The sequence below is a fragment of the Emys orbicularis genome, chromosome 18 (genome assembly GCF_028017835.1).
Source record: "Emys orbicularis isolate rEmyOrb1 chromosome 18, rEmyOrb1.hap1, whole genome shotgun sequence".
Taxonomy (NCBI): Eukaryota; Metazoa; Chordata; order Testudines; family Emydidae; genus Emys; species Emys orbicularis.
Window position 1 is genome coordinate 21,342,245 of NC_088700.1, and position 19,421 is coordinate 21,361,665.

At 52.0% G+C, this 19,421-nt stretch overlaps 1 protein-coding gene across 1 annotated transcript; it reads right to left on the reverse strand.

The window, feature by feature from the left end:
* Positions 1-235: 235 nt before the first annotated feature.
* On the reverse strand, positions 236-16,032 carry LOC135891307 (POU domain, class 5, transcription factor 3-like). The gene is made up of 5 exons (XM_065418842.1): positions 15,424-16,032; positions 8,807-8,921; positions 7,975-8,105; positions 1,728-1,892; positions 236-496 (listed from the first exon to the last, which is right to left on the reverse strand). Exons 1-5 carry the CDS (start codon positions 16,030-16,032, stop codon positions 236-238), a joined length of 1,281 nt encoding a protein of 426 aa, XP_065274914.1.
* Between the last annotated feature and the right edge of the window lie 3,389 nt (positions 16,033-19,421).

Sequence of the window (19,421 nt, forward strand, 5' to 3'; positions counted from 1 at the left end):
CCAGAGTGCAGGGTGATCCGCTCCCTCTGCCTGCTTTGCTGCCCCTCCCCCTCACACAAAAAAAGCAAACAAACACATTGAACACCCCCCTGTCCGTCCCCCCACCCCCCCGAGTCAGGTGTCTGGGGAGCAGCCGCAGCATCTCTGGGGTGCTTTTCTCTCCGGGGAGCCAGCCAAGCAGCACCGCCAAGGAGGCACCTCCGTCCAGCTCCCAAGGAGCCCCCGGCCCCCAGGTTCAGTTGCCGCTGTTCCCCATAGAGACCGCCGGCTGCAAAGCTTGAGGGAAGATCTCACCCTTGTGGAAAGCCGACATGTAGATGGGAGGGGGCGAGGCCAGGGGGGCCGGGGCATAGGCTTGGGAGCTCACTGCGGCGGGCAGGGCTGGGTGCGCCAGGGCCAGGTTCATGTCGTACATGGCTCCCTCGTTCTCATCGCCGAAGGGCAGCAGCAGCCGCTTGCCCTTTTGACGCCGGTTGCAGAACCAGACTCGCACCACCTAGGCGGAGATGGGAGAAGGCACAAATGGGGAGATGGATCAGCCCAGCTGGTTAAAACCTCCCCCTCGGGGGCGGAGCCCCCCACAGCTCCGCCTCTAGCAAGGAGCAAATCAGCCAGGCAATTTGGGAGCTCCAAGCTCTTTTCCAGTGGGATGTTTTCTGCCTTCCCTCCACCCCCACAAGGCCCTACATATCCTCCCAGCTCAGCAGTACCAGCTGGGAGTGCTTTGGTCAGCCAGGCAGAGGGACAGCCCTCTGTAGAGCCCCATGGCACCCTGACGGCCCCCACCATGAATGAGGCTGTCCTGCAACAGGGCAACATTCCTTCACCAGCTGCACCCACTAACTGAGGCAGTCTGGGGTCTAATCCCACCTACTGGGACCCCCCTGATTTGGCAGCAATCTGCCTACCAAAGGGGCCCATGTGCACTCTCGTTGCATCCATGAATCAGACCTGCACTGGGGGGGGAGTGACGTGGGCTGGCAGTTGGTGCTAACACGCTCCTACTGCTGTATTGCTTTGTGCTAGATCGCACAGCCCTCTGAGTGGGAGTGTGGCCACCCCTGCACTAGACCTTCACCTCCAGAGCAAAGGTCTGGATTAGAGCTGGACAGTAAAGGGGGGTGGGGGACACTGTGGAAAATTTAAGTGGGGGGGGGGAGGTCAAAATTTTCAATGGAAAATTTAGATTTTTTTGGCAGAAATTCGAATACCAGAAAATGTCAGCTGCCAGAGTGCCTACCTAATGGGAATTGCAGTTGGGGTGCCAGATGCCCCCCATTCTCCTCTTTAGGCTGGGCTCCATCACCCACTGTGCACCACAGCCTCCACTCTTGAAGTGGGAGGTGGTGCCTCATGGGCCTCCCTAGACATGGTGCATCATGGGAGATGTAGTCTGGCTGGGAAACTCAGGTCAGGGAGAACAGGGACATGAGGCAACTGAACTACAGCTCCCATGAGGCACCACGGTAGCATTTCCAAAATGAAATTGTTGGATTTTTGAAGAAAAAAAAAAAATCCTGTGGAAAACAGACTTGTTTTGTGAATAATTTGGTTTAGTCATAAACCCAATTTTCTGCTTAAAAAATAGTTTTGATGGAAAAATTTTCATCAGCCCTAAATTGGCCTTTAGAGGTACCCCACTAGAGAAGGCGTTAGAGTCATTCCTAAGGACCCGACTTCTGAACCTGCCATTCTCCCCACCGCTGGGGAGCTCCAACTAAACCTACATCTTTGTCCAGGTTGAGATCCTCGGCGATCTGCGAGATCTGCTGGGGGCTCGGCTTTACGCACTTGCGGAAGAAGCTCTCTAGCGTGCCCTTGACATTGTTCTCGATGCTGGTCCTGCGCTTCCTCTTCCGGGCCTGGGCCAGCACTTGCTCTGCATTGCACAGCTGGAAAGCAAGAGAAAGACACAAACCCGCAAAAACCATGGCACTTGGTTACAGGTCGTCCCTGTGGAGCAACAGTGTTCCCAGCTCCTTGGGGCACACATACCTGGCTGGGAGAGGGGTAGGGCCAGGGCTGAGAGATGCCAATCCAATGTGCTGCAAATCAGTGAAAACCACCCTCACCCAGCTCCTAGAGGCAGGGCTGAATGGAGGGGAAATGCCAGCTGATCTGTGAGTCCTCCCCAAACACCCACCGGGCTGAATGCTGCGTTTGTTTAATGGCTGGACAGGGCAATGTTTGGAGACGTAGAAAGAGCAAAGTAAAGGGGGAAACCGATTTGGCATAACTTTTTTCTTCATTCATTTTGATTTGTTGTGGTTTTCACTGCAGCCCACACAACTGCATCTTTCCACCTGTTTTACAAAATTTAAGGTAGCATGAAGTCACATCATGGACAGCTGGGAACAGAACCCAGGTCCTTAAAGGTACATCTACACAGCAAAAAAACAAAACAAAAAAACACGGCAGCAAGTCTCAGAGCCTGGGTCTACTGACTCGGGATCACTCTTCAATGCTAATAAATAGCAGTGTGGATGTCCCAGCTCAGGCTCTAAAACCTGCGGAGGCGGCTCTGTGTACAACCAGGCTCTGAGACTCGCTGTTGCTGGGTTATTTTTGCTGTGTAGACGTACCTTAATACAACAGATCCAAGACTCAGCCGCCCTGCCTTGCAGAAAGAATGTACCAGATCTATGTGCTTGGCTAGCCTCTCTCCAATCACTGCTTTATCAACCCTCCTAAAGCCATGAATAGAACCCAGGAAGCTCGACACCCTTTTCTTGTACTCTAACCACAAAACTGCAGGACTAAACTTCAGGCTTCCCGATTTCCACTATTCTACTGATGCCTAGCAAATATTGGTGTAACCTACTAGCAGAGTGGGCGTGTCATCCCCGTGAGTGGCTGCTGCATTTGATGGCTAACAGATGCTTCTTTAGTTCAAATGGTAGAAGTCTGTGTTGGGGAACTGGAAGAGCTTGGCTTCAAATGCTGCTGCTGAGCCATATGGTTGCACGTGATGACATTTCTGTTTCTCCACTTTTCTTTTTGACCAAACTAATTTATTTCATTCACACCGGGAGAAAACATCCTCAGAAACCGACTCGATAGCAAAAGCCCATCATAATCCATCAATTATGGTGCAATGCGCAACAAAAACCCAGGTGCTGCCCATTTCACCCCTCTGCCACCCATTTTGGTTGCTCCCACTACACACCGTCATGGCCACAAGGAGGGAGTTCCCCAAGGCCTTTGTGGGGGTTTAGCAATGATGGATGGGGAAAATAAGATGCAGGCACGTCTCAGTTAAAAACCAAACAAAATCAACTTGATGGGACACAATCATGTTAAAGTAATTAAAAAAAAAAATTCCCCTGAATCACCCGTTATCCTAGATTAGTGACACACAAATCTCTCTTAGCCGGAGTTTGGGGCCCAATCCTGCAAGACCGCCACACCTGGAACACTTCTTTGCCTCAGCAGGGCTTACAGGATCAGGCCCTTTCCTCCATTCATGCTGCTTGTTTACTGGATTAGAACATTCCCACGCTAGGCAGTCCTTCCTGCCTATGCAAAGACTGTACAGTGTCGCCAACACTGGTGATTTGATCCTGAGCCCCAGCGGGGTTTAAGCCCCAGCACCTGAAGTTTATATGAATACACTTGAATCTCAGCTCTCTCTTCCCCCCAACCCTCCTTTTTAGGAAGTTTCTACCCCTCCTAGCTGAAGACAAAAAAATGGGGGGGGGAGCCCCCTAAAGGCTCAAAAGCCAGAAAGTGAATAAAAAGGACTCCAAAGGTGTAATTTTAAAAGTCTTGTGAATTTTAAGATAGTCCCATGATTTCTGAGTGCCTACCATTTGCACGACTGAAGACAGTCCCCACCCCAAAGAGCTTACAGAATTTATTTTTTGGTATTTTACGCAGCTCAGACAATTAATCAGTTTCACACACTGTGAGGGTTGCAAACATTTTCAGGGAATGCATACATTTGAACAAAAGTAAATTATATACTGTAGTGTATGTGAATAGTTTCTAAAAAGTTAATGACTAGTAGATGTCTTAATAAAAGGTCAATCAAGTGTCACAGAGTGTAACGATTGCTTCTGACGTCTTCCTCTGACACTCATAACTAGAGCTGGTCAACATTTTCAACCAAAAAACTGTTTTTTCGGTATGAATGAATAAATAAATGGAGGGGAATCAAAACCATTTTTTCCTTCTTTTGGGGGGGAGCAGGGAGGGGGTTGCAGGAAAATGGTTTTCAATTATTTTTTTATGTGATGGGAAATTGCAAAATGAAATGAGACGTTTTGTTTCATTTCAAATTGAACTTCTGATTTTAGTTTTCAAACAAAGTTCCCATTTCAGACTGGGAGTTTTCCGATGTTCTTTTTTTGCCACTGAATGCAATAGGATGGATGGTGTCCCCCACTTTTTCCTCTCTTCCCTTTTCCTATTCTGCAACTTTTCCAAAGGCAGAGACATTTTCAAAAGTTAGAGTGGAAAAAGGAACAGAAAAAAAAACAGGAGAAAGTGAAAGAAAACCTGTAATACCAATTCTACCAAATCCAGAGGCAAAAAAGTGGGGAGCCACCCCCTCAGAATCTGACATTTAGAAAATTTGGCAGGTTTTCAGAAACAAACATTTCAGTTTGAATTGAAAATTGTATTTAGTTTCAGAATTTTCCCATTAATATTTTCAAATGAAAATTTTTCATTCTATCTTTACGGGGGGAAAAAAGTGGTTTTCAACCAGGTCCCTTTATATAACCATCTGCAACATATAGTATTCAGGTCTGTAGCATGCTTAAATCATTTATCAGCCCTTTATAAAGTGTGTATAAATGTACACTAATACAAAGGGTGACCAATTAATTGGGAAACTATTAAAAGGATTTCATTAAAATATTTCTATTAACACTAAGGTTTTATACTTTTTTAAATAGATACAAACCCAAAGTGTTTGGGGGTTGAACTCCCTTTGACCCACAAACTGCTGCCCCAACCACATTAGCATATGTAGGCACAGCCGCAAAAGTGTGCTGAGCAACCGGATTTCACCCATGATCTCCCAATAGTCTGCCCCATCCTGCCAACCTCACTGTGCCCCTGGCAACTGCAGAGTGTGGGAGAGGCTGCAGGTGCAGGGGACCTTCTGCTAGGTACCCCCCTCCTTCAGTAAGGAACCTTTGCAGTCAGTGAAACGTGTGCATGGAAAACCCCATTTCCCTGCATTTATATCCCATGTCAGCTGAGCAGTTACATTGGAGCCCCACGAATAGCTGTCAACACAAACTCTTCCTAGACAAGGAGCTGAAGAGTGCGACTGCTCAACAAAGAGTTGTTTTCCCCAGATATGCAATATGGTCTTGGATTCAGCCCCTGGCCCTCGTGCCAAGGTAATCCAACCAGCCTCACTCCACTGACTATGGCTATAACATTTAAGAAGATGGGAGCCTCTCTCCAGATCCACCCACGACAGCAGAAAACTACCACGATTGCCTTGTTGGAGGCTATTGTGATGTCTGGCTGCTCCAGGATCAGAGCCGGTTGAAGAATCAGTTGCAAATTATATTTGTTGGGAATCTTAGTATATTTTCCCATCAAACAATGATAAGTTCTTCCCACTCTTCTACCATCACGTGGTTGGACACTCTCCATCACGTGATAGTTTGGTCAATCGGCTAATTGTTTATTTACAAGTACATCTGCCCCACTATTGGAGCAGCCCAATGCAAGATACTGCTACTCTGGTAATGCAAATGCCAAAGGTCTCTCTGAAGCCAGGCCAACGAGCAGGGTCTGGGAGCACGGGCAGGTTGTGGTTGGGACAGTGATGGAGAGATTCCAGCTGCAAGGGTTATTAGCTGTTGCTAGACACTGGAAGTCAGGGCCGGCTCTAACTTTTTTGCCGCCCCAGGCAAAAAAAAAAAAAAAAAAAAAAAAGAGCGCCGTCCCACCGTAACACGCCCCCCCCCCCCACCAAGCGCCGCGCCACCGAAACCCCCACCCCGCCCGAGTGCCACGCCGCACCGCTGAAACCCCCGCCCCCCTCCCGAGCGCCACACTGCCCAACCCCCCCCAGCGCCGCGCCATCCAAACCCCCGTGCCCCGCCCAGCCGCCCAAACCCTGAGCGCCGTGCCAACCTCCGCCCCCCCAGCGCCGCGCCGCTGAAACAAACAAAAAACCTCGAGCGCCGCCCCACCGAACCAAAAAAAACAAAAAACCCCGAGCGCCGCCCGCCACCCCAAGATTGGCCGCCCCAAGCACGTGCTTGGTCGGCTGGTGCCTGGAGCCAGCCCTGCTGGAAGTCCTCACTTACCCTGCTCCCTTCCCAAAAGGAACCTTCCCTGCTAAAAGTCAGCTCAAGGCCCCCTTACACTGGTGCAGTCGCAGCTCGTTGGGAAGCAGGCTAGCCCACTGGTCTGTTGATAGCCAATGCCTAGGGCTGCAGGTTTGTCACTGAGACCGTCATTTTTCCATGGCTTTCTTTGCATCTGGGATTTCATAGGCTGAGGAGCTGAGGGGACCACCCAGGCCAGGGCCCAGCCACTTTTACCACCAAAGCTCTTGGGCAGATGATCTGGCAGTGCGCCATGGCCAAGAAGGAGGCAAGGCTGGGTGTCACGGGGAGAGGGCCATGCCCACAGGCCAGAGCAAGGAGCCAGGCCAGCCCCACGGGACAGGAGCCGCCACTGTGAGGTCAGTGCCGGGTGGGCTTGCTCTGCAACAGCCCCCCCCCACACACACACACACACCAGGCCTCCCATCCCCAGGGGCAGGACCTAACCTCCCCCGCCACGTCACACCCTCCCACTTCAAGTGGCTTTACAACCACTGCCTCCATGACATTTACCAGGACTGCTCAGTGATTGGATCCAAAAAATGCTGTGACAAATCTGCAGCCCTACCAATACCCTAACACCAGGCCCTTCCACACCGGATGGGGCAAAGAAGAGATAAGATGGAATTTGATGAGCCATTCTCCAGGCACATCAGAGCAAGACGTCTGCAAGAGAATCCGTGGGTCTGTTGGATTAACCAGGAAGTAAAGGAAGCAATTAAGAAAGATAAGACGGTTGCGGAGAAGTTACAATTTCTTTGCCTCAGAGGATGTCAAGGAGATCCCGACCCTGAGCTGCCGTCTCAGGTCAAGGACCAAGGTGTTGAAAGAGGAGCTGCTGGAACAAACTGATAAAGAGCAAAATATCGGCGACATCTCCCAAGAAATTTGAACGCAAGAACAAAGTGACTGAGCTGCTAACAAAACTCTGCAATCTCTCCTTGCAATCAGCGGCTATCCTGGGGGCTGCAGCGAGTGCCCAGAACCTCATACAGCCTTGCCCCGGTACCCGCTCTACACCAGGGCTTGCAACGCAGTCCCGGGTCTCCAACAGTGCCTGTGTCAGAGGAATCATCTCCCAGCTAAAACCAGGGCTTTTAGAGCCCCTTTACACAGCCCTGACCTTTTACCTGCAGGACGGGCTGGTCAGGGGTGAGAATCTCATCCTTGGACACTGTTTTAGAAAGAAGGCCAGCAAGAGGAGACATGACAGGGGTAAGCAGAATAACGAATGGAAAAGAGAAGGTAGATCAGGCATTTCTATCCACCCTCCCTCATAACACACGAGCAAGGGGCGAGTCAATGCAACTGAAAGACAGCACATTTAAAACCAGTAAGAGGAAATACTGTCACACACACCCCCCGTACAGGTTCGTTATGCACTGTGTAACTCACTGGTATCAGCAAAGCCAAGGGCTGAGCAGGATTCTCGAGGCGCCTCGGACGTTCTTATTCTCCACAATCACAGCAGAAAGGACAAAACACATTCAGGAGGGATATAAGCCCTCCGGACATGGATCAAGCTCTGACTGACGGGGGTCAGGAAGGAACTTGCCCAGTGATTAGGTTACTTCAATAGCTGCCCATTAAGGGGTCACGTGCACCTTGCTCAGAAGCAGCTAGTCCTGGCCATTGGGCTGAGCCAAGCCCTGGTCTAACCCGCCCCATCCCCACTTACCTCTTGCAGGCTGTCGCTGTTCTCTACCTCGTTGAGCCAGCGCTGCAGCAGCGGCTTCAACTTGCACATGTTCTTGAAACTCAGCTGGAGGGCTTCGAAGCGGCAGATTGTTGTCTGGCTGAACATCTTCCCTGGGAGGGAGAGAGCAGCACCGTTCACTGCAGGCCTGGGGCTGCCAGACTCCTTATCCTATACCCCCAGCACACCAGCCGGAGAGGAAAGAAACCTGCCCACTACCTGACCCATGCATGGAGCATCCACGACCCTGGGGGCTGCATCCACGCATGGGAGACGACACCCCCCCCACCCCCACACTGCACAGTCACCTACCCACCTCTGGGGCAGGGACCATGGCTGTCTGCTCCCTTCACCTGCTATCTGGGGGGAGGAGGGGCATCTTCTGTCCCTTCCCCCCCATAAGTGAGGACTCATGGGGCACTGGGGGTGCTTGAGTCCCTCCCCCCACAGACAGCTGGATCTAGGAGTCCACTCTGCCCCACAGAATTTTGCTTTCCCCCCAGGCTCCCCATCTCTTGTTGTGAGCCCCTCCCTCAAGGCAGCAGCAGGGATAGCAGGGACCCTCAGGTTACAGCTGCATGTTGGGGCTCCCCCTGGAATCCCCCCAGTGTTCACGCTGGGCTCACTGCAACGAGCATCCAAAAACCCTTCCAGCCGCTGCGAACATCCAACTGGGGAAAAAGCTACCCAGCATCAGTGGGGATCCAGGGGCTGTCCCTGCCCCCACCCCATCTCTCACCTTCTGCACCAAGAGACACCCCCAGAGGCACCAGATGGGCTTGGGAGGGGCAGGGGAGAAAAGTGAAACGCTCACCATACAGAGTCCCCAGAGCCATCCCCACGTCAGCCTGCGTGAACCCCAGGGTGATGCGCTTGTGCTTGAGGTCTTTGGCAAACTGCTCCAGCTCCTCCGAGGTGGGAGTGGTGTCCTGGCAAAAGAAGCAAAAATGTTTCTGTGAGGGGATAAAGGAGCCCGCGGGGGGCTGGCAAGGAGAGAGGTGGATTCACTCAGGCGCTTCAGGGATGGATGCAAATCCAAGCCCTAGAGAGATGGATCCCAGGTCTACCGCTGCAATCAGGCTCCACCGCGGCTTTCATGGCAGGGGAGAGGAGTGTGAACAGGCTCGGTGAAGCCCTCAATTGTTTGTTTGCAGGGACAAGCCAGCCTCCTGCAGCGCGAGGATGGCAAACAATCCCAGAAGGAATCACTTTCACCTGACACTGAACCAAGAGCTCTGCTGGGCTCCGAGAAACGGGCTTATCCCTCAAGCTGCTCTCTGGCTTTCTGCTTCACGGCGGAACGTCTGCCTAGACTGTCCCTCAGACTCCCCCGGCCTGGCTGCCCACTGCAGCGGGAAACAGCTCAGCCCCAACCTCCCACCCACCGGGGTGATGTCTGGCTGGCAAGACTCAGGGCTGGAATAGCACGGGGGAGGGGAGGGGCGGTGTGGGGGGATACAGGTCAGCGCTGAGAGGTATTAGCTGAGCTGGTAAGGGAAGCTTGGAAAGATCAGTAACTTTTTTTAAATGAAAGCGCTAGTTCTGCAGACCTCACTGTCTTTAGACACCCCCACGCTCACCAGTGAAAGCCTCCCACTCCACCCTGGGGAGCAGACAAGCCAGGTAATCAGTGCACGGGAAGGCCATCTATTCCTCATCGGGCAGAGACCGAAGCTGGCGTGTTGATGCCCTGCAATATCCCTCCCTCACATCCCCCCAGCCAGGATACGTTTCCTAGGGTCAATTTGTGGCAGGGATGAGAAATTCTACCCAAGCCCAGAGATGGCCCTAGTCACCACAGTACCCGAGTGCTCGCTGCGCAAGGACATGCCCTGCCCTGCAGGGAGGCAGGACAGTACCATCGCCATTTTCCAAAGGGTCGGCGGAGCGACTGGCCCTGCCCAAGACAGGGTGGGTAAAAATCATGATAAAAAAAATAAACACACAATTTTTTTTTTTTTTTTTAAATTTAATTTAAATCAGATTTCTCATGTATAGCGGTTGCCTTTCTCGTACTGTCTTGCTAGGTCTTTACTCCCTTCTTATTTTAGAGTCTTAAATGGCCAAAGTGGTTGGTTTGTTCTTGTTTAATGAGTTTCCTAATTGTTAGTAGAGTTGCAAATTTTACATGGAGTTTTTCTTTTCTACTAAGAAGTTTCAGCCTTGAAACTCTCAGCCAGGCTGTAAAAAAAAGAAGTCCAGGGCCTCACTCAGCCTCCCGGCGAGAACACCACAAACTCTCACACACAACTGCAAATAGCAGCCAACACCCTGCACTTCCACAAACCAAGAAAGCCACAACGCTTTGACCAGGCTACCCTCCCCCCACCCAGGTTTGCAGCGTGCAGTCAATAGGACTTGTGCTCCTAAGTCACTTCCATGCTGTTGAAAATCCCACCTTTCGGATTTTATGGACCTAAACATTTTGGCCTGTCTGTCTAAAGTAAGTTCATGGTAATGTTGTTAAATGAACTGGGAAGATGAACTCACTTGGCATCACTGACACTAACTGGCCACCATCTCTGAAGTGTCTGAGCACCTCATAATATTTATCCTCCCCAAACCACTGGGGAAGTACTATTTTATACATGGGGAACAGAGAGAGCCTGAGGCGCAGTCTAGATTAACAACTTACCTGAGTGGAACTATGTCACTCAGGGTGTGGATTTGAATGCAGTTACACCAACTGAACTCCTGGTACAGACGGCACTATGTCGAGGAGCGTCCTGTGGACACACAGCTACCGCCTCTCGGGGAGGTGGGAATTCCTACCCCAGTGAGAGAAGCTCTCCCATTGGGTGTAGGTAGCATCTTCACTAAGCGGTGCCATGCACTGTAAGTGTAGACAAGCCCTGATTAACTTACCCAAGGTCACACAGAGAGTCTTAGGTGGAGCCGGAAGTTGAATCTGGTGTCTACACTAGCACTTTTGTCCGTAAAACTTTTATTGGTCAAGGGTGTGAAGAAAAACACCACCCCTGAGCAATGTGCAGACAGCACTACGTTGGCAGAAAAGCATCTCCAACAGAGCTATCGCCGCGCACTGGGTGTGGTTTAATTATACCAACAGGAGAGCTCTCTCCCATTGGCTTAGAGCAGCGACACAGGAGACCTTACAGCGGCGGTCTCTAGAGAGCTGTAAGTTCTCTAGTGTAGACACAGCCTTTGCTTCTCAAATTCTAGGCCAGTGCCCTAATTGCTGGGCCACCTTTTTTCTCTGCACTGAAGCAGTTTTGTTTTGAAGGGACAAAGATTCTAGGCCACTAAAAGAACGGTTTGTAATAGAAATACACATTTAGCCCATGGTGGTGCTAACAATTATGCACGTGCTTAAACTTGGAGCACAGGAGTAGTCACATCAAAGTCAATGGGACTTTTCATCTGAGTCAAATTACGTACCCGCCTCGTGTCTGCTGGACCAGAGCCTTCATTTTCAATAGTTTGGGGTTTGCCTACTGCAGTTTTGCAAAATCCAATTCAGCTCCCGAAGCAGGAGTGGCATTTACCATTTTGTAGGGACCTCTCCCATCATAGTCTGATTGCCTGAATGAGGCAAGACAGAATTTCTCATAACTTCTGTTTGAGCTAGAGTGGATCTTTTGAAAAGCTCATTATACAGTTTAGTTCATTATCAATGTTGGTCTAGAGTGTGTGACAGAGGCAGGAACTGAACCTCCACCCCATGGAGTCACAGGCCAGTACCCTGGCCACTGCACCATCCTTCTCAAGGGCCCCCACCCTCCTGTACTACTTCCTATCCCACCCTACTCCCAGGTAGAGGGGGAGCTGGAGGTCAGATCCCCCTCTGCTGTAGGCAAGCGTCCACTGAGCGATGCCCATGTACACCGACCACGTATCTTCCCTTCCCTTTTGTGACGGTTGGGTGCTGGGTCTTCTCTTCCCCAAGGAAGCCAGCAGCGAGAACACACTGATCTGTGCTCCAAGTCGAAGACCTGCTCCTGCAGAGGGGCTCCAAGCAATACTCTCCACCACCAGCAGGTGCCAGTGTGCGTTAGGTCTGAGACCGTCTCACCAGCTGAGGGCCAGTGGCCAGCTGGTCTGGATTCAGCCACTGTCAGCTGTCAACTTCCTCTCAGTGCTAACAAGAAGGCTCAGATCCTCAATGGTATTCGGGTTCCTAATTCTAGGGGTATTTAGGAGCCTGAATATCTTTGAAGAACTGGGCCCAACTGCCCAACAAAGCAAAAAAGGATCAAACCCCCTTTTAAAAACAAAAAAAAACACAAGGGCTCAACTCATCTAAGCCACTAGGAGTTCACACTGGAAGAGAAATGGGCTGCAACCAACCCAGCACCCAGAGTTTCCTGCACCTTGCCTCATCGTTGCCACCTGTGCAGAGGGTTCCAAAAGCTAGGCAAGCTGAATGATGGCTTGTTACACCCGTGTTGCCCAGGTGTAAGTCTCAACACAAGGTCCAGGGCAGGAGAAGAGTAGACTCGGAGCACCCCAGGTTTGCGCAGAAAGCTGCCATCTACACACACACAAAATGCACACGCACATTTTTGCGCACAGGTTTTCAGAGCCGCCCTTCTCCCCACCTGGAACTGTTGTGGGACAGTTTATGAAACGGGTTTAATTAATTAGTTCATAGCCTTTCTGAGCAGTGGGCGGTTTTGCAAATACAGTCACTCCGCCGACTGAGGGCCCAATGAGGTACTGGTACTATCAGCAGTTAACAAAAAAACAAACCAAACCCAGGGCTGTGCCCTTTAAAATTTTTGTCCATCATAAAGAGCCCAGAAAAAAGAGTTTTTCCTTGGGTTTATTATTTACTTTCTTGTTTTTCCCCTTAGATATCAGGAGTGTCAATTCTGATTTTCCTGGCCGTTCTGGAGGATCTGCCAAGGCATGGCTTCTCCACACACCCCAGTTTGCTCCAGTTTCCACTAAAAGCAGGTGTTTTGATTGATTTAGTTAAAGTGGTGCAAACAGCAGCATGGACACACTTAAGTCTATTCACACGCTTCATTCTGGCTTAAACTAATTTCGCTTAATCTACCTGTGAGTCAGGAATCTGACCAATTTTTAAATGATTATAATCTGGAGGGATTATAACCTGCACACTCTAAATATCTGGATTTTTAAAATTCCATTTAAAATAAATGATCATAATAATAATTGTCAAGCTGATGAAAATATTTAGAGCAGGCAGCACCAGCATCCGAGGGCCTGCATGCACAGAGGAGCTGAGAGCACAGACGTAACAGAAGCATATGCCCCGCTATCCCGCTGAGGATCATACAGAGAGAAATATTTTTGTTCTGCAACAGCCAGCAGAGGGAGCCCAAGGTAAAGCCGTTGCTCAGACCGGTGCCAGTGTCTGGTGGACCCGAGGGACAAACATGGCAGTAAGGATGGGAGGCCCCCCTGAAAGCATGGAAGAAACTGTGTGGTGCTGGTCTCTGGATCCCAAAGAGCCCAGCACTGGGGCAGCTGGGCAGCACAGCTTAGTAACACGAAGAGAAACCTCTCCAAACGGGGGATGCCCCTGCTGGAAATGTGCACAATGCAGCAAACCGTGTTGGAGAGCAAAACTCACTCCCCAGCACCAATGGGACACAATCAGGGACCCAGCTGCGGCACAGCTCCAGTGTTGCATAAGCAGGAACTCAACCTCCTTCCTGAACCTGGGCAGGATGGGGGGTGACAAAGGTGGGAAATGGGCAAACACCATAACACTGCCCTCTAGCGAGCGAACTTATGTGCTTCACACCCTTGGCATCCTTCAGGACTCCTCCCTACTACTAGATTCCCAACTAGTCCGGAAACAGCTTCTTCCCCATCCTGACAGAGGAGGACCCAGCCACCACTTGAGCCCCATCACCGCAACGTGCTGCACTTGACATGGACAGCAGCAGCTCTGAAGAACAGCCAGCTGGCCCAGCATGCAATGACCCAACTATTAAGCACCATAGGCCACTTTTAACCACCTGCTGCGGTCCCGACGGTGGTGCCCCAGAGAAGACACAAGGTCATCAAAGCCCTCAGCGGGCTGAGCTGAGGGGGAGAGGGAAGGTTGTGTCTCTGGTGGAGAGTGGAAGAAAGAGGGAGGGAAGTCATAACCATGAGGCTAGCAAGGTTAAAGGGGTTAGACTCAAGCCCTGCTGGGCATGTGCCTGGGTGGGTCTGGTAGGCCCGTTCTCCTTGGTGCCCACTGCTGTAACCTCTTCCCCGCAGACATCCCGGGATAAGTTATGCAGGAGGTCAGACCAGGTTATCCTAATGGTCCCCTGGGGGGAGAAGGGGGCGCTGACAACTGGGAGCTCCTGGAGAAGCAGAGGTGGGAAAATAAGAATAAAAAAATGGAAAGGAAAATACAGAGAAAAGCAAAAAGAGAGACTGGTGATATGCAGCAATCGATGGAGCTTCAGAACCACTGGCCCAGGCAGAGGTAGGGAAGCTCTAGCATGATTTGAGAATGTAGCTAAACCCCCATTTACACTACAAAGTGCAACAGTGTTGTAACTTAACCCCCTTGCAATGCAAAGAGCTTTCATCCCATGGGATCTGTCATCCTTCCTTTTCCCCTGCTGTCCCTGGGCCTCTCAGCTGGTCTTTAAATCCCCCAGTCAAACAATTCTGTACCCCTGCTGGCTCACACCATCCATCCCTCTGTACTAACTCCCAGCTCTTACAGAGCACTTTTCATCAGATCTCAAAACGCTTCCCACAGGAGCTCGGTTCATTCTCCCCATTTTACAGATGGGGACACCCGAATGAGGATTATTTGGAGTGAGACATAAAGAGAAGTTTAAATCTCTACCCTGGCATTACAGAGCAACGGTCATTTCATTTTGGGGGGAAAGTCAAACTGCAGCCGAGTCTGGATAAAAGAATATCCATCATCATTAAGCACCCTGGTGCTTTTTAAAAGTGGATATATATATGTCTACACACAACACACAAAGTCAGATCTTTAACAGGTGTAACTCAGTGGAGCTCTGATTTACACAACAGACAGGGATCTGGCCTACTGTATTAAAAAGGCATCTGGGTTTGTGGACCCCACCTCCAGGGAACACAAGCCATCAGACACACCCGCCTGTTCAGAGCAGCCTGTCTGGCCCCTCGGAGATAGATTTTTGGAGAAACCTACCTGCCCTTCCCAGCCACCCCCGCTAGGAAGCTGCTCTCCACGGAGGCTGTGGCAGGAGAGATGTGCAGCTGCAGAGCAGTGGGGGACAAGGTCACCCCAAAAGCAGCAGAGGAAGATGTGGGCGCTCCCCTCCCCCTTAGTATAAGCCGGAGACCTGGGGGGAAATCCCTTGAGAAAATGCAAACGGAAAGGGGGTGAGACGGGGGCGATCCCGGGCCAGCCTCCGGCTCGGGGAGCGGGGTCCAGGGGAGCCCCGAGGGGCGCTACCCGCGCGGGTCCGAGCTGAGAAGGGGCTGCAGGGCTGCGATCCTTACCTCGTCCCCACTCTCACTGGACTGGCCTCCCTCGCTAGCCGCCCCACTGGAGCTGCCGCTGCTGCCCAGGCTGGAGAGGCCGCTGGGGGGCTGGTGCGGGTCGCTGGGGTAGATGGCGTGGCGGGCCCCGGGGCAAAGCCCGACCCCTGGGAACGTCTGGCTGGGGAGGGGGCCGCGGGCCGCCGCCGCGCTGTGGCCAGCCAAGGCAGGCCAGAAAGGGCTGTTCCAGGGGTGGGCGTAGTAGGGGCCCGCGGGCAGGAGGGCGCATTTCGCTTCTGGGGAGCCTTGTCTGCGCCCCTTCTCCTGGCCGGGCTCTTCTTTCGGGGCCTGCCCGCTTCCCAGGAGAGGGGGGCCCTGGTGCCCCCCAGCCATGCCTGGCTGGTGGCAGGGCTCTGGGCCCGGGAAAGGGCACCAGGCCTTAGCCTGGCCGGCCTCCCCCGCCTGCAGCTCGGGGGGCTCGTACTCCGCTTTCACCGCTGGGAAGGGGAAGAAAGGCGGCTGGTGGGGGCTGCTGCTGTAGCTGCTTTTGCCGAACTGGCCGCTCGCATCCTGCAGGATCCCGGCCCCCAGGCTGAAGGAGGTGGCGGGCAGCGCCTCCTGGCTAAACATGTTCGCCCCCGGGTGCCCGGCGCTGGCAGGATCTCGGAGCCCCTAAGGCGCCATGGGGGGCGCCATGGGGGGCACCGTGTCCCAGCGGCAATCAGACCTCGGCAAGGGCCAGGAGGCCGCCCCCGCTCGGCATGTTGGCAGGCTCAGGGCAGGAGCCGGGCAGCAGCGAGGCCGTGCGGGCCACGGCAAAGCCCCTCCATGCTGCAGGGACCCGACTGATCGCCTAGGCCGGCCAAGGGGCTACCTCCCTTCGCCCCGCCACGGGCCCGGCTTGGGCTGCTATGTTAATTGCCCCTGCTCAGCTATTGGCCCCTTTAAAACAATTGACACCAATAGGTTGTAAATGAACTTGATTCTTTTGTGTGGGGTGGGGGTGGGGAAGAGCCTCTTGCAACCACCTTGATTAGAAATAGCTTCAGACTCCGTGTATCCCTCCCCCCTTGCCCTCTCCACCTCTTTAACTTCCCCATGGTTTTGTGAGGGCATCAATCGAGAAGGGAAATGAAAACGACCAACTGCATAATTTATTGGTGGTGGGAATTATTCTGCTCGGATCCTGTTTAAAAAGGTCTGAGCCCTCCGGGGAATGTTCGCTCCTAGATATTCAGAGCAATAAACCGTTTGCACGTGGGTTGGACTCCGCTTGGGGAAATTAGAGATTGCAATTGCAAACCCCTTTGGATAGTCAGTTACCCCCAGCAGTTTGGGGCCAGGTTGCAAAACCCTTGCCCTGCCATGCACTGATTTTGCAGTGAGTGGTATATAGCAAGGGTCGACTGGGAGCCGTGAGTCACCCGCGCTCCAAGCACAGGGACAAGGGCACATTTGATGAAAATGAAAGGCAGCACATTTACAACTGACCGTCAGACATTTTATTGTGCAGCACATAGTTCACCTGTGGAACTCAATGCCACAAGATTTCAGCCAGGCTTAGCATCTAGTAGGATTTAAAAAATAAAAGCCAGGGCTTTTACATGGAGGATGAGAACAACCACAGTCACATTCACTGGGACTAAAAATATATGAGGAAATTGAAAGGCACACAGCAACCAACCGCTAACTGACCAGGGTTAGGAAGAACCCAAGGGCCAGTTAGTCCATTACTGACCACCATGGAGTCTTCTTCTGAAGCAGCTGGTGCTGGCCACTCTCAGGTGGGTTACAGGGCTAGACGGACTATAAACTGCCACGCAGAGCAGCCCGCTTTGTTCCCATGTGGAAAATGGAATCAGCAATCTGTCTGACAGGGGCTTCCTCTCCCCTGGCTGCAGAGTGGGAGCTGAGATCAACCACGGGGTGTAGGAGTACTGAGGCAGGCTTTGCAGATGCCCTATCTACCCTGGCCTGCTCTCCCAGAGAATCCAGGATTAAATGATTAGATAAGGATGGGTGCACCCTACACATGTTTAATGGCCTCCACCACTTCCTCGCAGCTCCATTGCTCCCCTGATTAATGAATTTCCAAGCTAGGGCTGCAAACTATCAGAGCCCCTTGCAGAGAGCTTTGGTGTCTCCCAGTTGTTTTCTTGGGACGTCTTTACAGGCACGGGATCCTAATCTTAACATGGTGAAGGGCTTGGGTCTTCTTTTCTTTTACTGGTCTCTGGCCTCTAAACGGAGCTGATCATGAGCATTGCTATCACTCACACTCACGTGCTGCACAATGGGACCAGTCACTCTGTTCTCGATTTGTGATTGCCACTTGACAATGGTGCTGTTGGGCCCGGGTTTATTACACTGCCCCGAACCCCTCCCCTCTGCTCCCAAAGTAACTTTTCGACATATCAATTGCAATGGATAGGATTATCCGTTCAATGCGTTATATAACGAGCACAGCTCGGTGCATACCTCCCATCACCACCAGACAGTCCGTGCAGCGGGGACGGGCGATGCCGGTCTCTGGGCATGATGAAGGCTAGGGCAACATGGGAGCAGGGCAACTCCAGCACATCCTGCTTGCCTGGACCCAATCTGCTACCAGTGACTTCCCCTATTGATTAACTTGGCTGGTTGATAACTGCTGTTTCCAGTCTCTCGCTCAGAGATATGCCAAAGAGATAAGTCTGGAAAGCTCCTTTCCTTTGTGTTTGGGACAGAGCCGCTGGCAGGCTCTGACTGGAGAGGAAGCTGTCACTGATTTATACAACAATTGCTTTGGATTATTGCGGGGGGGCTGCAAGCTGCCTGGAGTCGCTCTAAAGAAGTGCTGAGTACCCTGAGGTCAATGGGCTCTGCAAGGTGCTCAGCCCCTCAGGAAGAAAATGCCCTAAATCTGCCCCTGACTTGCAAACACATCGAACGCAGGCTGGGATCCTGGCCCTCCTGCCATCATCCAGTCGACTTCAGTGGGGCGAGGGGATTTCACCCTGTGTTCAGACTGTGAGCTTTGGGGCATGGGCTGCCTTTTGGTATAGAATCTGTAGAGTGCCTAGTGCTATAAGCCCCAGTCGAGTTGGTGCCATGGCACTATAAAGGGTGCACTGCATGCAACAAATCAGACATGACAAGAACCCTGAAGTTGCAAAGTCAGGCACTGGAGGAGCGTTAAGAAAGGCCAGAATTAAATGCCGGTATCACTTGAGTGCGGCCCCTTTGTGTATTATGATAGTAACTCATTACAGGAGCACATGCTATTTTCCCACAGGACTCTTGCCTAAATTACACAGAGTGGGTGAAATGAACACACTGTGGGGATCTAATGGGATCTTGTGAGGTGCAGAGAGGTTGGGAATGGGGGGTTCTTTTCTTTCTGGGCTCCCTGGCCTAAGCTGCATCAAGCCATTTATATTTAAAGGCCTGTACACTGAGCCCCCGGGAATGCAGTTGCTGGCCTTGGACTGCACTGTTTGGGCTCCTGGAAAATGTCTGAACCTGGAATGGGCCTGAAAGAAAATCCCGGCATCCCCTAACTCCAGCCCCCCAGGAAGGTGCTGCAATGTCTACAGCCACAGGCTGAGCTAAATCCCGGGCCCTGCGCTCAGGAAGCTCAGGGATCTGATCGATGAGGAAGTGACACTGCAGGATTCCAACTGCAAGTGATTCTCCTCTGCTCCTCCCAGGCTCCAGCTGGGGACGGGACATTTTTAGAAGATCCTTCAGCTCCACAATCGCCCTCTTGCCTTTGATTTATTGTTCTGTGGCCTGGCCCCCCTCCTCCTTCCCCCAACCTGCTCTTTCACTCCATCCCCCCAGGAAGCACATCAACCCATCCTGCTGGAAGCAGCTCAAGCACATTCCAGCTCCCCTTTCATATACAGCACCAGGCGGAAGGGGAGCCGTTGACTTTGAACCGGTTCTTTGGAGAAGGGTCGCCCATTGTGGAGAGCAATGTTTTCCCTGGGGGGACGGAGTGGGTCAGTGGGGTTTCTCTCTCCATTTCAATGCAGTGA